The 17383-nt window shown below is 35.2% G+C and overlaps 1 protein-coding gene across 1 annotated transcript in view; it reads right to left on the bottom strand.

The window, feature by feature from the left end:
- LOC111143399 (protein kinase cAMP-activated catalytic subunit beta) overlaps positions 1–17265 on the bottom strand; it is a 127361-nt gene extending 110096 nt beyond the window's left edge. The window contains exon 1 of the mRNA XM_022497108.1: positions 17186–17265. Coding sequence (XP_022352816.1) covers positions 17186–17231 — 46 coding nt within the window. The 5' untranslated portion in view covers positions 17232–17265. The remainder of the gene's footprint in view (positions 1–17185) is intronic.
- Between the last annotated feature and the right edge of the window lie 118 nt (positions 17266–17383).

The raw sequence follows: 17383 nt of genomic DNA, 5'->3' as shown, positions 1-17383 counted from the left end.
TTAAAGAGAAGTTACAACTTGTACCACAGACACAAAGGATCCAAGGAGACAACTATGAACAATTATATGTCAACAGATGAGACAACCTAGAAGACATGGGTAAATTCCTAGACACATACAATCTTCCAAAACTGAATCAATCAAAAACTGAATCAAGAAGAAATAGAAAATCTGAACAGACTGATAAGTAGTTATGAATTTGTATCAGTAATAAAAAACTCCCAATCAACAAAAGTCCAGGACCAGATGCCTTCACAGGTAAATTCAACCAAATATGTAAAGAAGACTTAATATATATCCTTCTCAAACTATTGCAAAAAACTGAAAGGCCACCAAAAAAAGAAAATTACAGGCCAAGATCCCTGATGAACATTGATGTAAAAATCCTCAACAAATATTAACAAACCAAATTCAATAATACATTAAATGGATCATCACCCTTATCAAGTGGGATTTACCCCAAGGATGCAAGGGATGGTTCAATATCCACAAATCAATCAATATGATAAACTAGAAACAAAGTGAAGGAATAAAACTCATATGATCATCTCAATAGATGCAGAATAGCATTTGATAAAGTTCAACATCCATTATGATAAAAACTCAACATAGTGGTTTTAGAGAGAACATACCTCAACAAATTAATAAGTATAATGGAATATTATTCAGCCATAAAAAAGAATGAATCTTGCCATTGTGACAACTTGGATGGTCCTGGAAGGTATTATGTTAAGTGAAATAAGTCAGATAAAAACAAATACCATATGATTTCACTTATATGTGAAAAATAAAAAATAAATTAACAGCAAAATAAAAAAGTCCCAAACAGAAATAGACTCAGAGATACAAATAATCTGTGGCTGCCAGAGGGAAAGTGAGTGTTGGGATGGGCAAATGGCGGAAGGGGATTAAAAGGTATAAACTTCCAGTTTTTAAAATAAATAAGACAAGGGATACAATGTATAGCAGAAAGAATATACCTAATAATCTGTAACAATGTATATTGTATGATGATACATAGTAGCTAGATTTATCATGGTGATCATTTTGTAATACGCATAAATATCGAATCATTATGTTGTATACCTGAAACTAATATATTGTAAGTCAACTACACTTTGATAATAATAATAAAAGATTATAGGTTTCTTATCAAATTATAATCAACTTCAGTAGACAAAAGCTGCATTCATGTTTCTTTCTGAGACAGCTTCTCTACCTTGTGCCTCACATTAGGCTGCTATAAGACAATGAATGTCCTTATTTCAATAAATCCCAACTTTCTTAAGTTGAGAGCAATCAGGAGACACACACTTAAGATACACCTTTTAGTCAGGTTAAAGTTCTATGAGGCATCATTTTAAATCTCTGTGTCTTAGTAAAGGAGCTTACAGCATTTTAAATTTTATCAAAAGAGGATAAGAAAATATCAAGATATAAATAAGAATTACCAAAATAATAACAGCAACAATAAAAATAACTGTATGCATCTCTCTGAAACCCTCATTCTTGTATCTCAAAATCTACAGAGAATTCTCTTTTATTAAGTAATAATTATCTTATAGGCTAATTTATATTTATTTATATATGTATTTATTTGTATATGTATATATGTATTTATATAGATTTATTTCCTGTTAGAATTTGATGCCAAATTCTTATTAGGATATTTGTGAATTTGGGAAAGAGATTCTATACTATATGACTCCCTTGCCATGTAAAAAGTGCTAATTTTATGCTCAAAAAAGTAAATAGCTTAAGCACAGGTTTTCTGGTTCAATCATTGCTCTACCTTTTATTTTGAGGCTCTTGTTCATTTTTAAAATTTTGTTTTAAAGGTAATATGTTTTATGTAGATGTTCTTCTATGGCAAAACACCTGAAATCCTTTTCGTGTGATAATGGGGTGGGGTAGACTTGAAGAGGTGGCAGGAGTAATCAATAAATACATGGAAGATCGAAAAGAAAACAGAAGTTTCATTCCTAGCTTAAAAAAATGAAAGCAGCTGACCATCCCAAACCCACCCCAGGGTTTAAAAAAAAAAAAGCCAGTGATGATCACTTTTGGGTCAATTTGGCTAGGGTACAGTATCTAAATAATTATCCAGTCAAACACTAATCTAGGTGTTGCTATAGAGGCATTTTTTTAGATGTGATTAAAGCCTATAATCAGTTTACTTTAAGTAAAAATGATTATCCTAGATCATCTGGGTCTGATTCAATCAGCTGAAAAGTCTTTATAGCAGAACTAAAGCTTCCCTGAAGAAATTCAGCCTGTGGACTGCAGTTTCAGCCCAGCCAAGAATTCCAGCTTGCCCTTCCTAAATGCCTATGGATTTTAGACTTGCCCTTTGGACTTGCCTACCAGCTCCCACAATAAGTTAAGTCAGTTGCTTGCAATGTATCTCTTAATACATATCCCACTGATTCTGTTTCTCTGGTGTATCCCTGACTGATATATTGCCTTACAGAGTAATGAGTTTTCTGTCACTAGAAAGATGGTTACAAAAGTAATATGTGAATGAAGAAAAAAACTATAAATTTTTAAAGAAGTGGCCAGTGTGGTGGTTAGGAACAGACTCTAGAGTTAGATTTCCTGGGTTCAAATTCTAGCTTCACTGCTTACTAACAATAACTCTGGATAAGTTACCTAACCTTTCTGGGCCGAAATTTCCTCTTGTATAAAATAAGAGCAATCATTGTTCCTAACTCAAAAGGTTGTGAAGATTAAATGAGTTATTATACATGCAGTGCTATCAGTGTCTGGCAGTAGGAAAAATTAAGTAATTTCTAAAAAGGTGATATGTAGATAGAGCTTTGAGAGGCCCTTGGATTCTAAAACAGTTTCAAATGCACAATTTTTAAAAGAAAACATCGTTATCATGTTAGGGGAGCAGTGTAACACAGTGCTTATAAGGGCCTTGAATTAGACCATGTAAGTCTGCATCACCCTCAGCTCTGCCATTTAACTAGCTGTGTGTTTAACTTCTATAACCTTGGTTTCTTACTAGAAAAAAGATAATAATAGTATCTACCACACAGGGTTATGAGAAATAAATGACTTAAGCTGCTTCACGTAATTTTTAAAGTTTTGATAGATAACTCTAAAACTTCCCTCTGAATTTTTATCTTTTTATTCTTGATGATCTTGAAATTATGAATATACTTATATTTAATTGTTAATTATAATTGTTAATATAATAGTTAATAAGTCAACTACTTGTAACCTAATATAACAGTACTCTACTAAATTAATTTGCAGTTTCTAACTGTTCACTGACCGGTAGTAATTCAGACAACTTGTTGAAAAAGGTGCCCAATCTATAGATAGTAGTTAAGGATTTCTCTCAACAACTATAGCTACCATTTATGACCATCTTCCTGATCCCAAGAGAAACACAGCATATATGATTTCTAAACCTCACAAGTTAGCACTATGTCCATTTTGCATATTAGGAAAGATTTTGAAAGTAACTGTGTGAGCTGATATACGTATGCTATAACATCTATTAATGTTTCTTTGAGAACACTTCTACTACTTTTTGGATTTCAGTGTGATACAGACACCAGGTTAATAATGTTAAATGCCCAAATAAGTAATTTCTAAACACCAAAGTAGCTAGCTTCTAAATTCTCATAGGATATTCAGTTAATTTATTTAAAAGTGGGGGGGAAGGCATGTAATTCAATTCCTTTCTCAGTTAGAAGAATTTATATTTGTAGTTAATAAAAGCTCTGTCTTCACAGAGAATAAAAATATGTTCCCATTTAACTATGAAAGTATGAATATTTTTAAATCAAGAAGAGATACAAATTTAAACTGAAGTATACGTATACAGAACATATAAACCAACATGATACTACTTTGTTTTGGTTATACACCATAAATTGAAAATTCATACTGTTAAAATACATTTAATATTTTTTCTTTTTATCCAGAAATTACATTGTTAAAAAGCAAATTTTTAAGTACTTTGCTAAATTTTTAATAGAATTTTTAAACAGGCATTGTCCATATGTTATATTTAATGCTACAATAAAATTGGGCTACTTGTAGTTCATTTAATATATATGTTAGTTGAATGTGTATATACTCCAACTTTTTATATTTAATATCTATATTTAGATATGTACTTAATATGTACATTCCCACTCTACAATACCTTAGATACTTAAGTCAAAGATTATACCCTAGATTCATTTCATTCTATCCTCTTTCTGACAACCATCTACCTATTTAGCTCTCTCCCTTCAATATCTAATTTCAACAATCTTCAGACCTTAACAAGACTCTAGTCCTTTTCACTATACTTCATACTTGAACATTTTTTTCTTCCTTAAAAAGCATAAATTGCAAGCCTAAGCATTATAATCACCTATCTGCATACATACACTTCCAGCCCACTCTCATTTTAACATTTTTTTATGTTTTTATGTTGTTACATACTTAAGTGCTTATAAGGCAGACTGCAACTTTCAAACAAGTTGTATTTTAAAAGTTGAACTGTGTTAAATACAAGTCATGTTCTCTGCATGATAACTGTAAATATCTATACTATAGAAAGAGAAAACAAAACTCTTTTTTCTTTAAATACTATTCTCAGGTTTTATCAACACACATTTAAATTACCTATAAATCATAGGCCAGTTCACTTTACTAGGTAAGAGATGAAGAAGGGAGACAATGTAGAATCAAAAAGCAAAACAGAAAGGTAAAGAAAAAGGGGTCTAATTTAAAAACAAGTGAGGGACACCTGGGTGTCTCAGACAGTTAAGTGTCTGCCTTCAGCTTGGGTCATGATCCCAGGGTCCTGGGACAGTCCTATAAGGGCTCCTTGCTCAGCGGGGAGCCTGCTTCTCCCTCTGCCTGTGCGTGCGCTCTCACTCTCTCTCTCTCTCTGACAAATACAAATAAAATCTTTAAAAAAATGAAAAGCAGGTTGAATATAAAAGAGAAGAAGATGCAATAGCATAAGAGCCTTAGGATCCAAAATAATGGTGGAAGGATTGGCCTTGTAAAAGAAGGTGTATCAGCCAATAGTCGCTTTTGAAACAGGTCAAAAAAGTTATTTCAAGTCCTCCCATCAAAGGGTGGAATTTAATTCACCTTCCTTCAAATATGGACTCCTCTAAGTGACTTACTACTAATAAATAGAGGGCCACAAAAATGACACTATTTGACTTCAGAGGCTAGGTCATAAAAGTGATACAGCTTTCACCTGATCTCTCCCGTTTCCTTAGAACTCAGCCACCATAAGAAAGCCCAAGCCACACGTAGAGGCCACGTGTAGATGTTCCAGCTGGAAGTCCCAGATAATGTTCCAACTACCTAAAGCCAGCACAAGAAAATGGGAATAAGCAAGTCTTTTGGTGATTCTAGGCCCTAGCCTTTAAGCTGAGCTAGTTACTATCAAAGCAGAGATGAGGTATTCTAGTAGAGCTCTGCCCAAACTACTTTCCAAAGCAAAATAAATGTTATCATTGCTTTAAGCCACTAAATGAAGGAGTGATATGTGATGTAACAACAGATAAATGGAACAGACAATTCTTCTATTAAAACAAAATAACAATAAATTAAGTTAAAATCTAGCAGGTGTGCATGTTTGATAAAAAGAAGGTGAAGGGATTCTTGTCTGATATATTTTATTTTCTTTGTGAGATCTGAGGTAAGATCATCTCTTAAAATGAGAGTGATAATGAAGATTCAGAAGGGTGAAGAGAATAAAATAGAAATTATAAAGAATGGGACAGTGTTGATCAGAGAAATATGGTAGAATTGTCAAATCATGCTGACAGTCTATTTGAGGCTGAATTTATATTGCCCTTTTACATGGTTTTCTCTAGTGGTTTTTTAGCTCTTTGCTGAAAGCACTGAGAAAGTTGAGTTTATCAGTTAGAGTTCTGTCAGAAAGATATGATAAAAAGATAAAAGTGCAACGGATCTTGGGGACCATGTAATCCAAACTGGTTAAGAAGGAAAACGAAGAAGTGAGAGACATGATGGATGAATGGATGAAAGATTCTGATGAAGAATAACAGTAAGAATATTTAAAGAGCAAAGAAAAAGGAGAGGATGTTGTGGTCAGAAAATAGTATGTGTACATTAATGATTCTTGAGCAGTTAATAAATCAAGTCAACAGAAGGGGATAGGAAATAATGTGGTCAAGGAACTGAAACACAATGGTAAGAAATTGGTCATCCACATAGAATGTGAAGCCACCTAGGACAAATACAGGGCTCAGAGTATAGAGAAAGATTGTGAGCCAGGTGTCAAAGTTTTTGATGAATGAAGAGAAATGAACAAGAGACTGGTAAATGAAAGCAACAAAGATGGGAACACAGTAGTACCGCTTAATAGTATAGGCCCTGTCTTGGTCCTGTTTGGGCTGCTATAACAAAATATCATAGACGGAGTGACTTATAAACAAAAGAATTTTATTTCTTACAGTTCTGAAGACTGAAAGTTCAAGATTATGGTGCCAGTAGATTGTCTGGTAAGAGCCCCTTCTTCACCGACCACCATCTTCTCACTATAATCTGATCGGCAGAGGGGGCAAGGGAGCTCTCTTGGGCCTCTCTTATGGGGCGCTAATCTCATTCATTAGGGGCCTCATGAGGCAGAGACCTCATGATCTAATCACCTCTAAAAGGTTGCACCTTCTAATATTATCACCTTGGGGGGTTGGATTTCAACATACGAATTTTGGGGAGACACAAACATTCAGACTATAGCAGGCCTCAAATGAGCAGGATTTTTTTTTTTTTTTTTAAGATTTTGTTTATTTGACACAGAGAGAGATCACAAGTAGGCATAGAGGCAGGCAGGGTGGCGGGCGGGGCAGGGGGAAGGGAGAGCAGGCTCCCGGCCGAGCAGAGAGCCGGATTCGGGGCTCGATCCCAGGACCCTGGGATCACGACCTGAGCCAAAGGCAGAGGCTTAACCCACTGAGCCACCCAGGTGACCCATGAGCAGGAATTTTTTAAGAAGTTGGGAGCCTAAGAGTTTTTCCTAATCCAATGTCTTTCTACCTGAAGCCTGATGCCAATCTCGCCATACCAACTAAAAGTGATATAATTCTGACATATAAATGTCAAATTACTATATGCTAAGAAAGAGAGAAAGAGGTATCCTCCTATCAAGAAAATCAACTAACAGGTCCAAATAGTCCATATATTGCAGAGAAAGTACCTGCCAACTGAGGAGAAAGATGGGGAGTAAAAACTTCTACAAGAGGCTTGAATTTTTTTTTTTATCCATTTAACTATCCATGATTTTAGTTTCCACTATGAGCTAGGAACTGTGCCAAATTTTAGGTGTTAAAACACTAAACAAGATAGATACTATCTCTGCCCTTACAGATCACAATGCAGTCAGAGAAACAGCTGACAAATCAATACTAGTATAAGTGCTACAATCACAAACGTAAACATCCAAAACAGACTCAAAGCCAGTTTCTATTTCAGTCAGTCTATCTCCCAAGATGATCTCAGAAATTCTATACTTATTCTTATATAAACCCCTATGTTGTATTTTCACCCCAGTAGCAATCTTATGATAAAAGGTACCACTGTACATTTTATCATAAATATCTGTATGTATCTGTCTCCCAGCTTAAAATAGGAACCAAGTCTTATTTTTACTCACATATTTGCATCTGTGGACTAGCATATAGTCTGGTACACAGTAGGTACTCAATAAATACTGACCAATAACTAAAGGACTGAATGAATGACAAATAAATGACTATTCTGTCTCTGTCATTCTACCATGAACTATGGCTTATTTAGTAACTTGAAGATAATAGCCTGAAGAGGAATTCATATTTTCCCCCAGTTTAACCTTTCATGGCTGCTAGGAAGCTTCTCCTTGGATTAGAGGGGCTAAATTATCAACAGAACTAGCTCCTACAAAAGAAGCTAAGAAATACTGTACAAACATCTTCTCTTAAGTTTGTGGCTCACAGACAATGGTGTGCTGATACTACATGTCATCTACTTAAGAATAAGTAATATAGAAACTGAATACTCATTAAGTAGGACTCTAAAATGAGATCTCAAGACAGTATCTTTTTTTTTAAAGATTTTATTTATTTATTTGACAGAGATCACAAGTAGGCAGAGAGGCAGGCAGAGAGAGAGCGAAGCAGGCTCCCTGCTGAGCAGAGAGCCCGATGTGAGGCTCAATCCCAGGACCTTGGGATCATGACCTGAGCTGAAGGCAGAGGCTTTTACCCACTGAGTCACCCAGGCACCCCAAGACAGTATCTTTAATTTTTTGAGGACAAAGTCCAGATGGAGCATACAGATATGCTAAGGACTTAAGGCTTAGGTTCAATAGTTATTTTACAAGAAAACAAAAATTTCAAAAGCCACTGAACAGTTAATGTTATATGAATAGTAGGCAGCAGGAATACAACCTTAAATCATGGCCATAAAACCTGGGACTTTTTACCCTGTAAATAGCAAGTCAGATAAGATACAGCATCTACACTGGATTTTCGAAGGCAGCTTTAATGTCAAATGTACTAGTGTATCATTCTTCATTGTGAATTGTCAATTAGTGCATTTCTCTCTTTTTTAAGAGTCCCAGATTTGATTCAGAAAATCATCCGCATAGATTCAGAACATTACTGAGTCTAATTTACATGACAACCAAAAAGTTAAAAACCAAATTATTACTATAGGAAACATCCTATGCTATGCTTCCCACCAATGTCTCATAACTATACTTTTACTTATTTAAATCTTCCAAACGACTATGAGCTACATAAAGGCAACTCTTTATCTCCCATCCTCAAGGAATTTTTAAAAATTAAATAACTGGATGAATTATAAGATTAAAGTAAAAATTTAAGCTATACCTCCATATCATTTAAGCAATTCAAGCTATACCTTCATATCAGGGGAAACAATTTATTATCTGCATTACAGTAATAAACCTCAATAGTAAGAAAAAGGTGACTTTTTCAGAAGTTGGTAAGAAACTGAGGGGGTTATTAGACCTATAAAAAGAGTAAAAAGGCATTAAAATTTTCTAGCAATTTTTAAGTTGCTAAGAATACTAGCTGAATTAACGAGCACAGATCTTTTTACCTTTAAACATAAATGATTAAAAAGTAGTTAAATATATTTATTCTCTAAGCCTAGTTTATCAAGGTTTTGTTTTATTTTATTTGCTCTACAACTAGCTTTTATAAGTTTTGAGGAAAATCCCATGAGTTCTAGTATTTCAAATTCAGGTGAATAATCACACATTTTCTGTCAATGCTACTTGATTTATACACTTCAATCATGTATCCATAACCGTTGTAGTTTGAAAAGTTCTGTTCTGTGGTTTTTTTTTTTTTTTTTTCAGTTTACTCTCATATGCTGGACCTTCCATTCTCTTCTCCTATTAGCTGCTTCTGATCTTAACTTTCCCTGGTTCTGCTACATCCACAACATCACAACTGGAGCTCTTGGGTGGCTTATTTGGCTAAGCGTCTGACTTCAGCTCAGGTCATGATCTCGGGGTCCTGAGACTGAGCCCTGAGTTGGGCACTGTGCTCAGTGGGGAGTCTGCTTCTCCCTCTCTGTCTGCTCCTTCCCTCTCCTTTCTCTCTCCCCCAAATTAATAAATAAAATCTTTGAAGAAATTTTAAAAATCATAAAAATATTCAACTACACATAGTATGTTAAGGGTTTTTACATTAATAGTAGGATGCTGTATGTTTTATTTCCAATACATTCCTCTGATCACCAACATTTAAATGATCCCTTTACCTGTAACAGAACATGAGAATATCTTCAAAGACTAATATGGTGATTCATAAATTTGCTTCCTAGGTCAAAATTCAGAGGCTATCATCCTGTAAGTACAGGTAAAAAAAAACAAAACAAAACAAACTTTCCCTAAAGACAGTACCTTATATGTGCTCACACTGAGGCTCATTTGCCACTTCTCTCCTCACATAATTTTATGAAAACCTTCTATAATTTTTCCCCAAGTCTTGGTACTTTTTTAAATATACATTCTTTCTCTTAATAAATACATTGGAATCATTGGATTATAAAACTGGAAAAGACCACAGCCTCATTATCAAAACCACCCTCCTCAAATTTACACTATAGCTTGGAGACATTAGAACAAACACTTATTCACGGTGAAGTAATAGAAAGTACTAGGAAACAGAATCTAGATTTTTCTTATTCTAAGTTCAAGTTCTTACTATTAAATTATACCCCAACTTTTTAATATCTACTTGAAAGCACTCTAGGGGGAGAAAACTAATATTTACTTAGTAAAATATATTGGTTCTGTATTTTACATTTTCTTTCTACTATTACACATGGCTCTACAAAACTCAATAGCTTACAGGATGCATACTTTAATTATGAAAGCAATATTTTATCTGATTTTAAATTACTGTGTTCTGCAAAAGTTGCATCATTTTCGTCAGTGCCTTAGTTTTCACTCTTTTCAAAACAAAAAAGCTAAGATTTTAGTAGCCATAGGACTTGTGTCAGATGTTGCAGTTCTATAGTTTCTAAACAGCTGGCATTAAAAAAGGGAGCAAAATGAGGATGTTATATGGAACAGATCCTCTGACCATCCAAGGTCATTTTCCCCCCATGGCTAGGAGAATCAAAGACAACAGACATACAAAACAACCAATCAGATACCATTTTTCTCAGAAATGCCACAGCCATTCTGAATTCAATATGCTCCCCAATTCTGCTCCTCAACCTGTTTTTATTTCCTGACTCTATTACTGGCATCATAACCCATCCACTAAGGCACAATAATTTGGGTGTTATTCCCAAATCCTCTTTTTCCTCATTCTCCAAGTATAGTTTGCTCATTTTCATTTTCCAAAGCTATCAAATTTTAGATTTTTTCCTGCATACCTATCTCTACCACCTTGATTCAGACCCTCTAATTCCCTTACTTGCTTGAGAGTCTTCTTACTGATCATCCCACCTCTACTCCACTTGTCCCACAGTGACTCATCTTCACAATACCACCGAAGTGAGCTCTCTAAAACCCATATTTGATCATGCCTCTCCCTTATTACAAAGTCTATAATAACTCCCGAATATCTATGGGGTAAAATTCAAAATCTTTCCATTACATGGCCTCTATCCATTTCTTCAGTCTTATCTTTCATTTTATAATTTCCCTTCTTCCCTACCACCAGTTCCACCCTTCAAGTTAGTCATAATAGACAACTTACTTTCCTTTTCCTGTATATTCCATTTTGTTTCACTCCTCTACATTTTTGCTCAGTGTTCCTTCTACTCAGAAGACACTTCCTCCTGTAATCCCACTGTTGAACATTTACCATTTTCAATACTCAACTCAGAGCTCACCTCCTCTCTGAAGTCCTTTTTGAATCTCACCCTCTCCATGCCAATAGAAATGACCATACTTTCTACAGTTTCCCCACTGAGCTTTTATGAAAGCATCTGTAACAGTTTTTCTCCCCCATTAATTTGTTAACAAGTATGTCTCCCCTTTCTGGAATGCAGGCACTCTGAAGCAGGTACTGTGTCATACTCAATCTTTACTCCCATAGGATTTGTATAGAGTCCATCACATATTAGGAACTCCAGTATGTGGAAGGAATGAATGAGCCAACAAAGAAAATAACCATATAGGATCCTCCTGAAGGAATATTTTTAAATTAAAATACTCAAAATCATTTGGTACTGACCATAAATTCCATTTTCTATTTAACATACTTTATTCATTAAAAACTTAAGATTTATTCCTCTGAAAAAATCTGGGCACATATGTATAGTATCCATATGTACCTGGATATACAGACAATTTTGCAAATTATACTAATTGTTTAATTTTATTAATTTAATGGAATATCAAAATGATTTATGGTCAACTCCTTAACTATCTGAAGGCTTTTAATAACTATCCTGGCTTGGGGCGCCTGGGTGGCTCAGTGGGTTAAAGCCTCTGCCTTCAGCTCAGGTCATGATCCCAGGGTCCTGGGATCGAGCCCCACATTGGGCTCTCTGCTCAGTGGGGAGCCTGCTTCCTCCTCTCTCTGCTTGCCTCTGTGTCTACTTGTGATTTCTATCTGTCAAATAAATAAAATCTTTAAAAAAAAAAAAAAAAAAAAAACTATCCTGGCTTATCTAGGACCTTTTCATGTGCTGCTTCTGCCACTCAGCTATGGCTTACTTGTCTAAGCTGGCTTTCACGTCTTTAACTATCCTGCTGCCGGCAATGAAAAGCAACAATCTGTCTATATCCTAAGTGAAAGACACTGAACAGGAGAATGGAAAACATGGTTCCTGAACATGAGATGATTTTGTGCATTAGATGATCTGCACAAAATGAATTACAAGATCACATAACTGGATGAGATAATATGTATTTATTATTTCAATAGTGTTGCTGTCATTATGACCTTTTTTCTTTTTCAAAAATTCTTAACTAAAAAAAATTTTTTTAACTCAAAAACAATTCCTAAGTACTTCTGCCAATTTAATAAATTGGAACACATATCTGATAATTAAAAGCTTTAAAGATATGAGTAAGATATGAGATCACTAAATTTTTACTAATCAACATTTAAATCTATAAAAACTTTCAATAAAAATATTTTCACTGACAGTCAGTATTAAAAACTAAAAATAATAATAATAATTCTAGTAGAATCCAACAGAGAAATTAACTTTGTAGTTAACTTTACAGATTATACACAAATTACTATAGTAATCTCTTCACTAAATTTATAAAGGCTTATTCAGAGGAAATGCTTTAGAAATAAGTTAATTCCTAGTATGAGAAAAGATAAATCCAGCATTCTGTTGATCGACACATACTGGTGAGGATCCAAATTACCAAGATGATGGAAAAATGGGTTGGCATCTTTATTACATATAAAGACAGCTATGTTCTAAACTTGTGCTGTCTAATATACCAAACATTAGTAGCCAAATTTAAGTTAAAAATTCAGTTTCTCAGCTGCCCTGGTCACATTTCAGCTGCTCAATAGCCACATATAGCTAGTGCCTACCACATTAAACAATACAGAAACATTGCTACCACACAGAAAATCTGCCTGGATAGTACTACTCTAAACCATAATGCAAATATCTAAGTACTTTTTAAAAGGGCAATACAAATTTAAATAGGAATGTTTTGATTGGCTATTTATCAGGAAGGGAAAGTATACATTTACAGATGAGAAAAATAATTAAACACAAATACAAACAGCAATGAAGGGTTTAAGTATATAAATTAATTTACGTGGCTTAATTTGAAATTACACCATATCAAGTCTGAAAAGATTTTCAAGACAGTTTAATCCTTCATCCTCATTTTACAGGTGAGGAAATGGAATCTGGAGAACAGTACAAGAAAAAATAACTCTCATTTAAGATACTTAATATATCCAAATGAAGTCACTATTAAAAACAACCAAAATTTCCTATAATGGATAATAAACTGAAACAAAGTGAAGTCTAAGCTATTCTGTGTGTCTCAGAATCAGTTTTCCCATTAGATACACATATGCTGTATGTGTATCTAATGGGATACACATTAGATAATGTAGATAATGTGTATTACATAATTAGATAATGTGTATCTAATACACATTACCTAATGTGTATTAGATACACATTAGGTAATGTGTATTGGCACAGTGGTTAGGATTTCGGGTCCAGGGTTAAGCTGCCTAGGTTCAGATGTTGCTCCTTGACTTCTGAGCAGTATGAATTTAGGCAATTCATTTAGGCTCTCTGAGTCTCCATTTCCTCATTTATAAAATAGAAAAATAATTAAACTACTTCATAGGTTTGGAAAGATTAAGTGAAATTATGTATGCAAAGTGCACAGAGAACCTGGTTCATAGTAAGCCCTCCAAAAACGCAAGTTGTTATGAAACTTGCATTTGGTTGAACCTAGACTACTGGCGACCTTTGATTAATTTCTATTCACCCTCAAGCTCTTAAGACAGAGAGATACTTTGGAAAACATTCAAAGATCATTATGCAAACACTAGATTACATGGTTGTTCTACCACTTACAGTTATAGGAGAATCTGCATCCAAATCTCTACCAGCACTTTACTCATTGGCTTCAATACCTTTGCCATTCAAGTGTAATACGAAGCCCCACAAGCAACCTATGGGGCTAATTTTTTTTTTTTAATGAAATAAATCACAAAAGACCTTCCCATGTTAAAATGGTGGCATGTGTTTTTTATATTGGTGACTGTGGGTAAAGTAAGAAGTGGGAGACTGGATAAGTAAAACAATTCTGAATGACCAGAGTTTATAACTTCTCAGAGAATCATATACTCATATATTTAAAATTTATGCTTCTGTATATTAGTAAAAGTTGAAGTAACTACACTTAAACCCATATTTTTGAGAGTAAGTTTTTATAAATACACAGAACAGTTGGTATGTAATGGTAAGAAATGTTCTTTTAATAAGTTTCAAGATATATCAATACAATTTCCTAGTTCACTATGGTAGAAAAATAGGTACCCAACTTAATGTTATCTCCAGAAAGTATAGAGATGAGAATGGCATCTCCAAGTCCTACCCTGGAAAATGTTTTATTCTAAGAGTAGAGAGATTGAATAGATTACAACAGAGGCACCAAATGGTCAAAGCTTCATTCTTCTGGAATATTTTTATAACGAAGCTCCAGAGTCACCTATATCAGGCATGGTCCAAACTAAACCTCAAATCTTAGTCAACCTTGTACATTTTAATCATCATTTCAAATCAAACATTTTCCTACTTGTAGTTTTCAGAGTTCTAACTTCACTTTCCATAATATCAGCACTTACCATATTTTGCTCTTCAGATAACTTTTATGAATACATTTTTTCACTTATACTAGGTTGTAAATTTCTTGAACTTTTCCTTAGTCTCCAAATGAAACTAATACACTTTGCAGACATTTTGAAAATATAGGTATTAATTGATTATTTCATGAGGCAGAATGGAGTCAGAGTACCAGATTCTAGTGATACTCCGGTACCACTGATAATCTGATCTCAACTTCAGCTTCTTCAAAGGTCAGGCTCTTTGGCTTTAGAATCATTTATCACTATTTATGATCATTAAACAGAATGATTATATGGGCTGATTTCTAAGATTACTTATATTTCCGGAAGTTTATGTTGTTACGTATCAACTGAAGTTTAAATAACTACGTTCAAATTTTCAAAGGCATTTATTTTCAAGAATAATTTTTTTTAAAGAAATACACAGAACAATTAGGTTTGCAATGGTAAAAGCTGCCCTTTCATTAAGTTTTAAGAGATATCAATAAACTTTATTGACTATAGAATGGCAACAACACACACGATAACATTGCTCCAGAAGAAATTACAGAGTGATCAACACATGGCATTTCTAATAACTGTCCCTATGAGATATCACTCGCTATTTTCTTTCATTACTTCACAACATTCATTTAAACTACCATACTGATCTTCAGTTTCCATAAATAAACTTACATAAAAAGCTGGCTAACATACTTACTAAATAGACTGTCACTAATAGTTGGAGCTCAGTAAAGATTTTATTCATAGGAATAATTTAAATATATTTAGATAAACATTTAAAGTTTCCATCCTGTTTTCTGTAAATATTCCAAGATTATCCAATAGTTCTGAGCTTCAAATCAGTACTGTCTTGGGGAGAATGAGTTTGGTAACTTAATAATGTAAATATATAGATCAGAGAAGAGTCTACTATCATTATTAAAAAGGGAAACACTGTACATGTCAGTACTTGCCAATGAAAATCACTGATATGATTCAATTACCAAGCACACTCCTTTGTACACAATTAGCATGTTTTATCTTTAAAAGGAAAAATAACTTGTCAGACACAAACAATTATTTACACCTTCCACATTCCTATTCTTTCTGTACAGTTACCACATTTGTGCAGTTAAATAAGAAAAGATAACAAAGTTCTACCTCTACATTGGCTTTTTAAAATTTTCCTGTCACATACTAAAGTATGGTCACTGATAATCTGTATGACATTACAACAAACTTTTCTGGAGCTCCTGAAAATTAACACCAAAACCTCACTGGTGAAACATAAACATATAATCTGATCTCATTATTCACATTAAACAAAATGAATGACTAAATCTTTCTGAATTGATTCTGCTTTGTTGTTTAAAAAAAAAAAAAGCTATTTCCTTCATGCTAAATTACAAAATTAACCTAAAACACGTTACAAACATAGAAACATTAAAAGATACTAATTATACAAACTGGAATAAATCATTGGCATTCCCTCAAGTGCTAAAATGTCATTCAGTCCTGGTGACATAACAAGTACCATTTGTTGTCTTATCATTCTGAATTATAAAATCAGAGATGAACCTGACAAAGGCACATTAATTTTTAATTTTTTCACAACCATCCTGATTGATTGAACTACAGAAATTCAACTTGCATGATATTTTACTATCTGGTGTAAAGTACAGGGTGCCTGCACTTTCAGCGTCAGAAGAAATTCACCTTATTGTGGAAGCATTTCATCTCCCAGAGACCTTTAAGTTTTACAGACACTCCAGGAGATTCCTGAAATGTTTCAAGCAAAGGCAAACCTGCCTTGGTTTTTTTCATGGATAAAGTTGCAGTTTAGTTGTTACATCTTCCATTCCTAAGAGATGCAAGATCTCAAAACCACAGTTGCTTATTCAAATTAACCTTACCTGCAGAGAGCCAGACTAGCAGCCCTTTACCTAAGCTGTGATTAGGTTGGGCAGAACCCAAGTGATGGAGGGAAAAGAGCCAACTCTGCCCACAGCACTACCTGTGGCTCCCAAAGAGGTGGTCTAGGGTAGGGGAAGCGAGGATTGGAGTGGTACAAGGGACTTCTTTATCCGGACCATATTTGGGGAATTGTTCTAGCGAGTGCGTCCCCTCGCTCTAAAGAGAAAGGGAATCTCGGGGAACACTGTTCTCCCTAGATCTCTCCATCCGGCCCCACGCGCTCGGCCCTCACTCCGGAGGCGGGGCGGGGGGGAGGCTGTGGAGGAGGAAGGCAGCTGGTCCCTAGGGCCCCCACGAGCAGTTCCCGGCGGCCGCTGCGAGGCCTGGACCATGCCCGCGGCCTCGGGGCTCCGACCCGGACGGGCGGTCGATGCCCCGTGCCCGCCCGCCCGTACGGTACCCAGACCCGGCCCTTGACTCACCGCTCTCCACCTCGCTGCCTTTCTTGGCGGTCGCCGCGTTCCCCATGACGGGGCCGATGGAAAGAAGGGGTCAGGAAGGGGAAAGGGAGCCGGGGCCGTCCCCGCCACTCCACCGGCTGAAGCAAGTCCCGCTTCTGCACGGGTCGAAGCGATGAGTGCTCCCGGCGCTGGCGCTCCGAGACCGGGCGGGAAGACTGG

Source organism: Enhydra lutris, unplaced genomic scaffold (assembly GCF_002288905.1).
Source record: "Enhydra lutris kenyoni isolate GAN:26980312 unplaced genomic scaffold, ASM228890v2 scaffoldscaffold9, whole genome shotgun sequence".
Lineage (NCBI taxonomy): Eukaryota > Metazoa > Chordata > Mammalia > Carnivora > Mustelidae > Enhydra > Enhydra lutris.
Note: the sequence above shows the minus strand (reverse complement) of the source record. Positions and strands in the feature narration are given on the sequence as shown.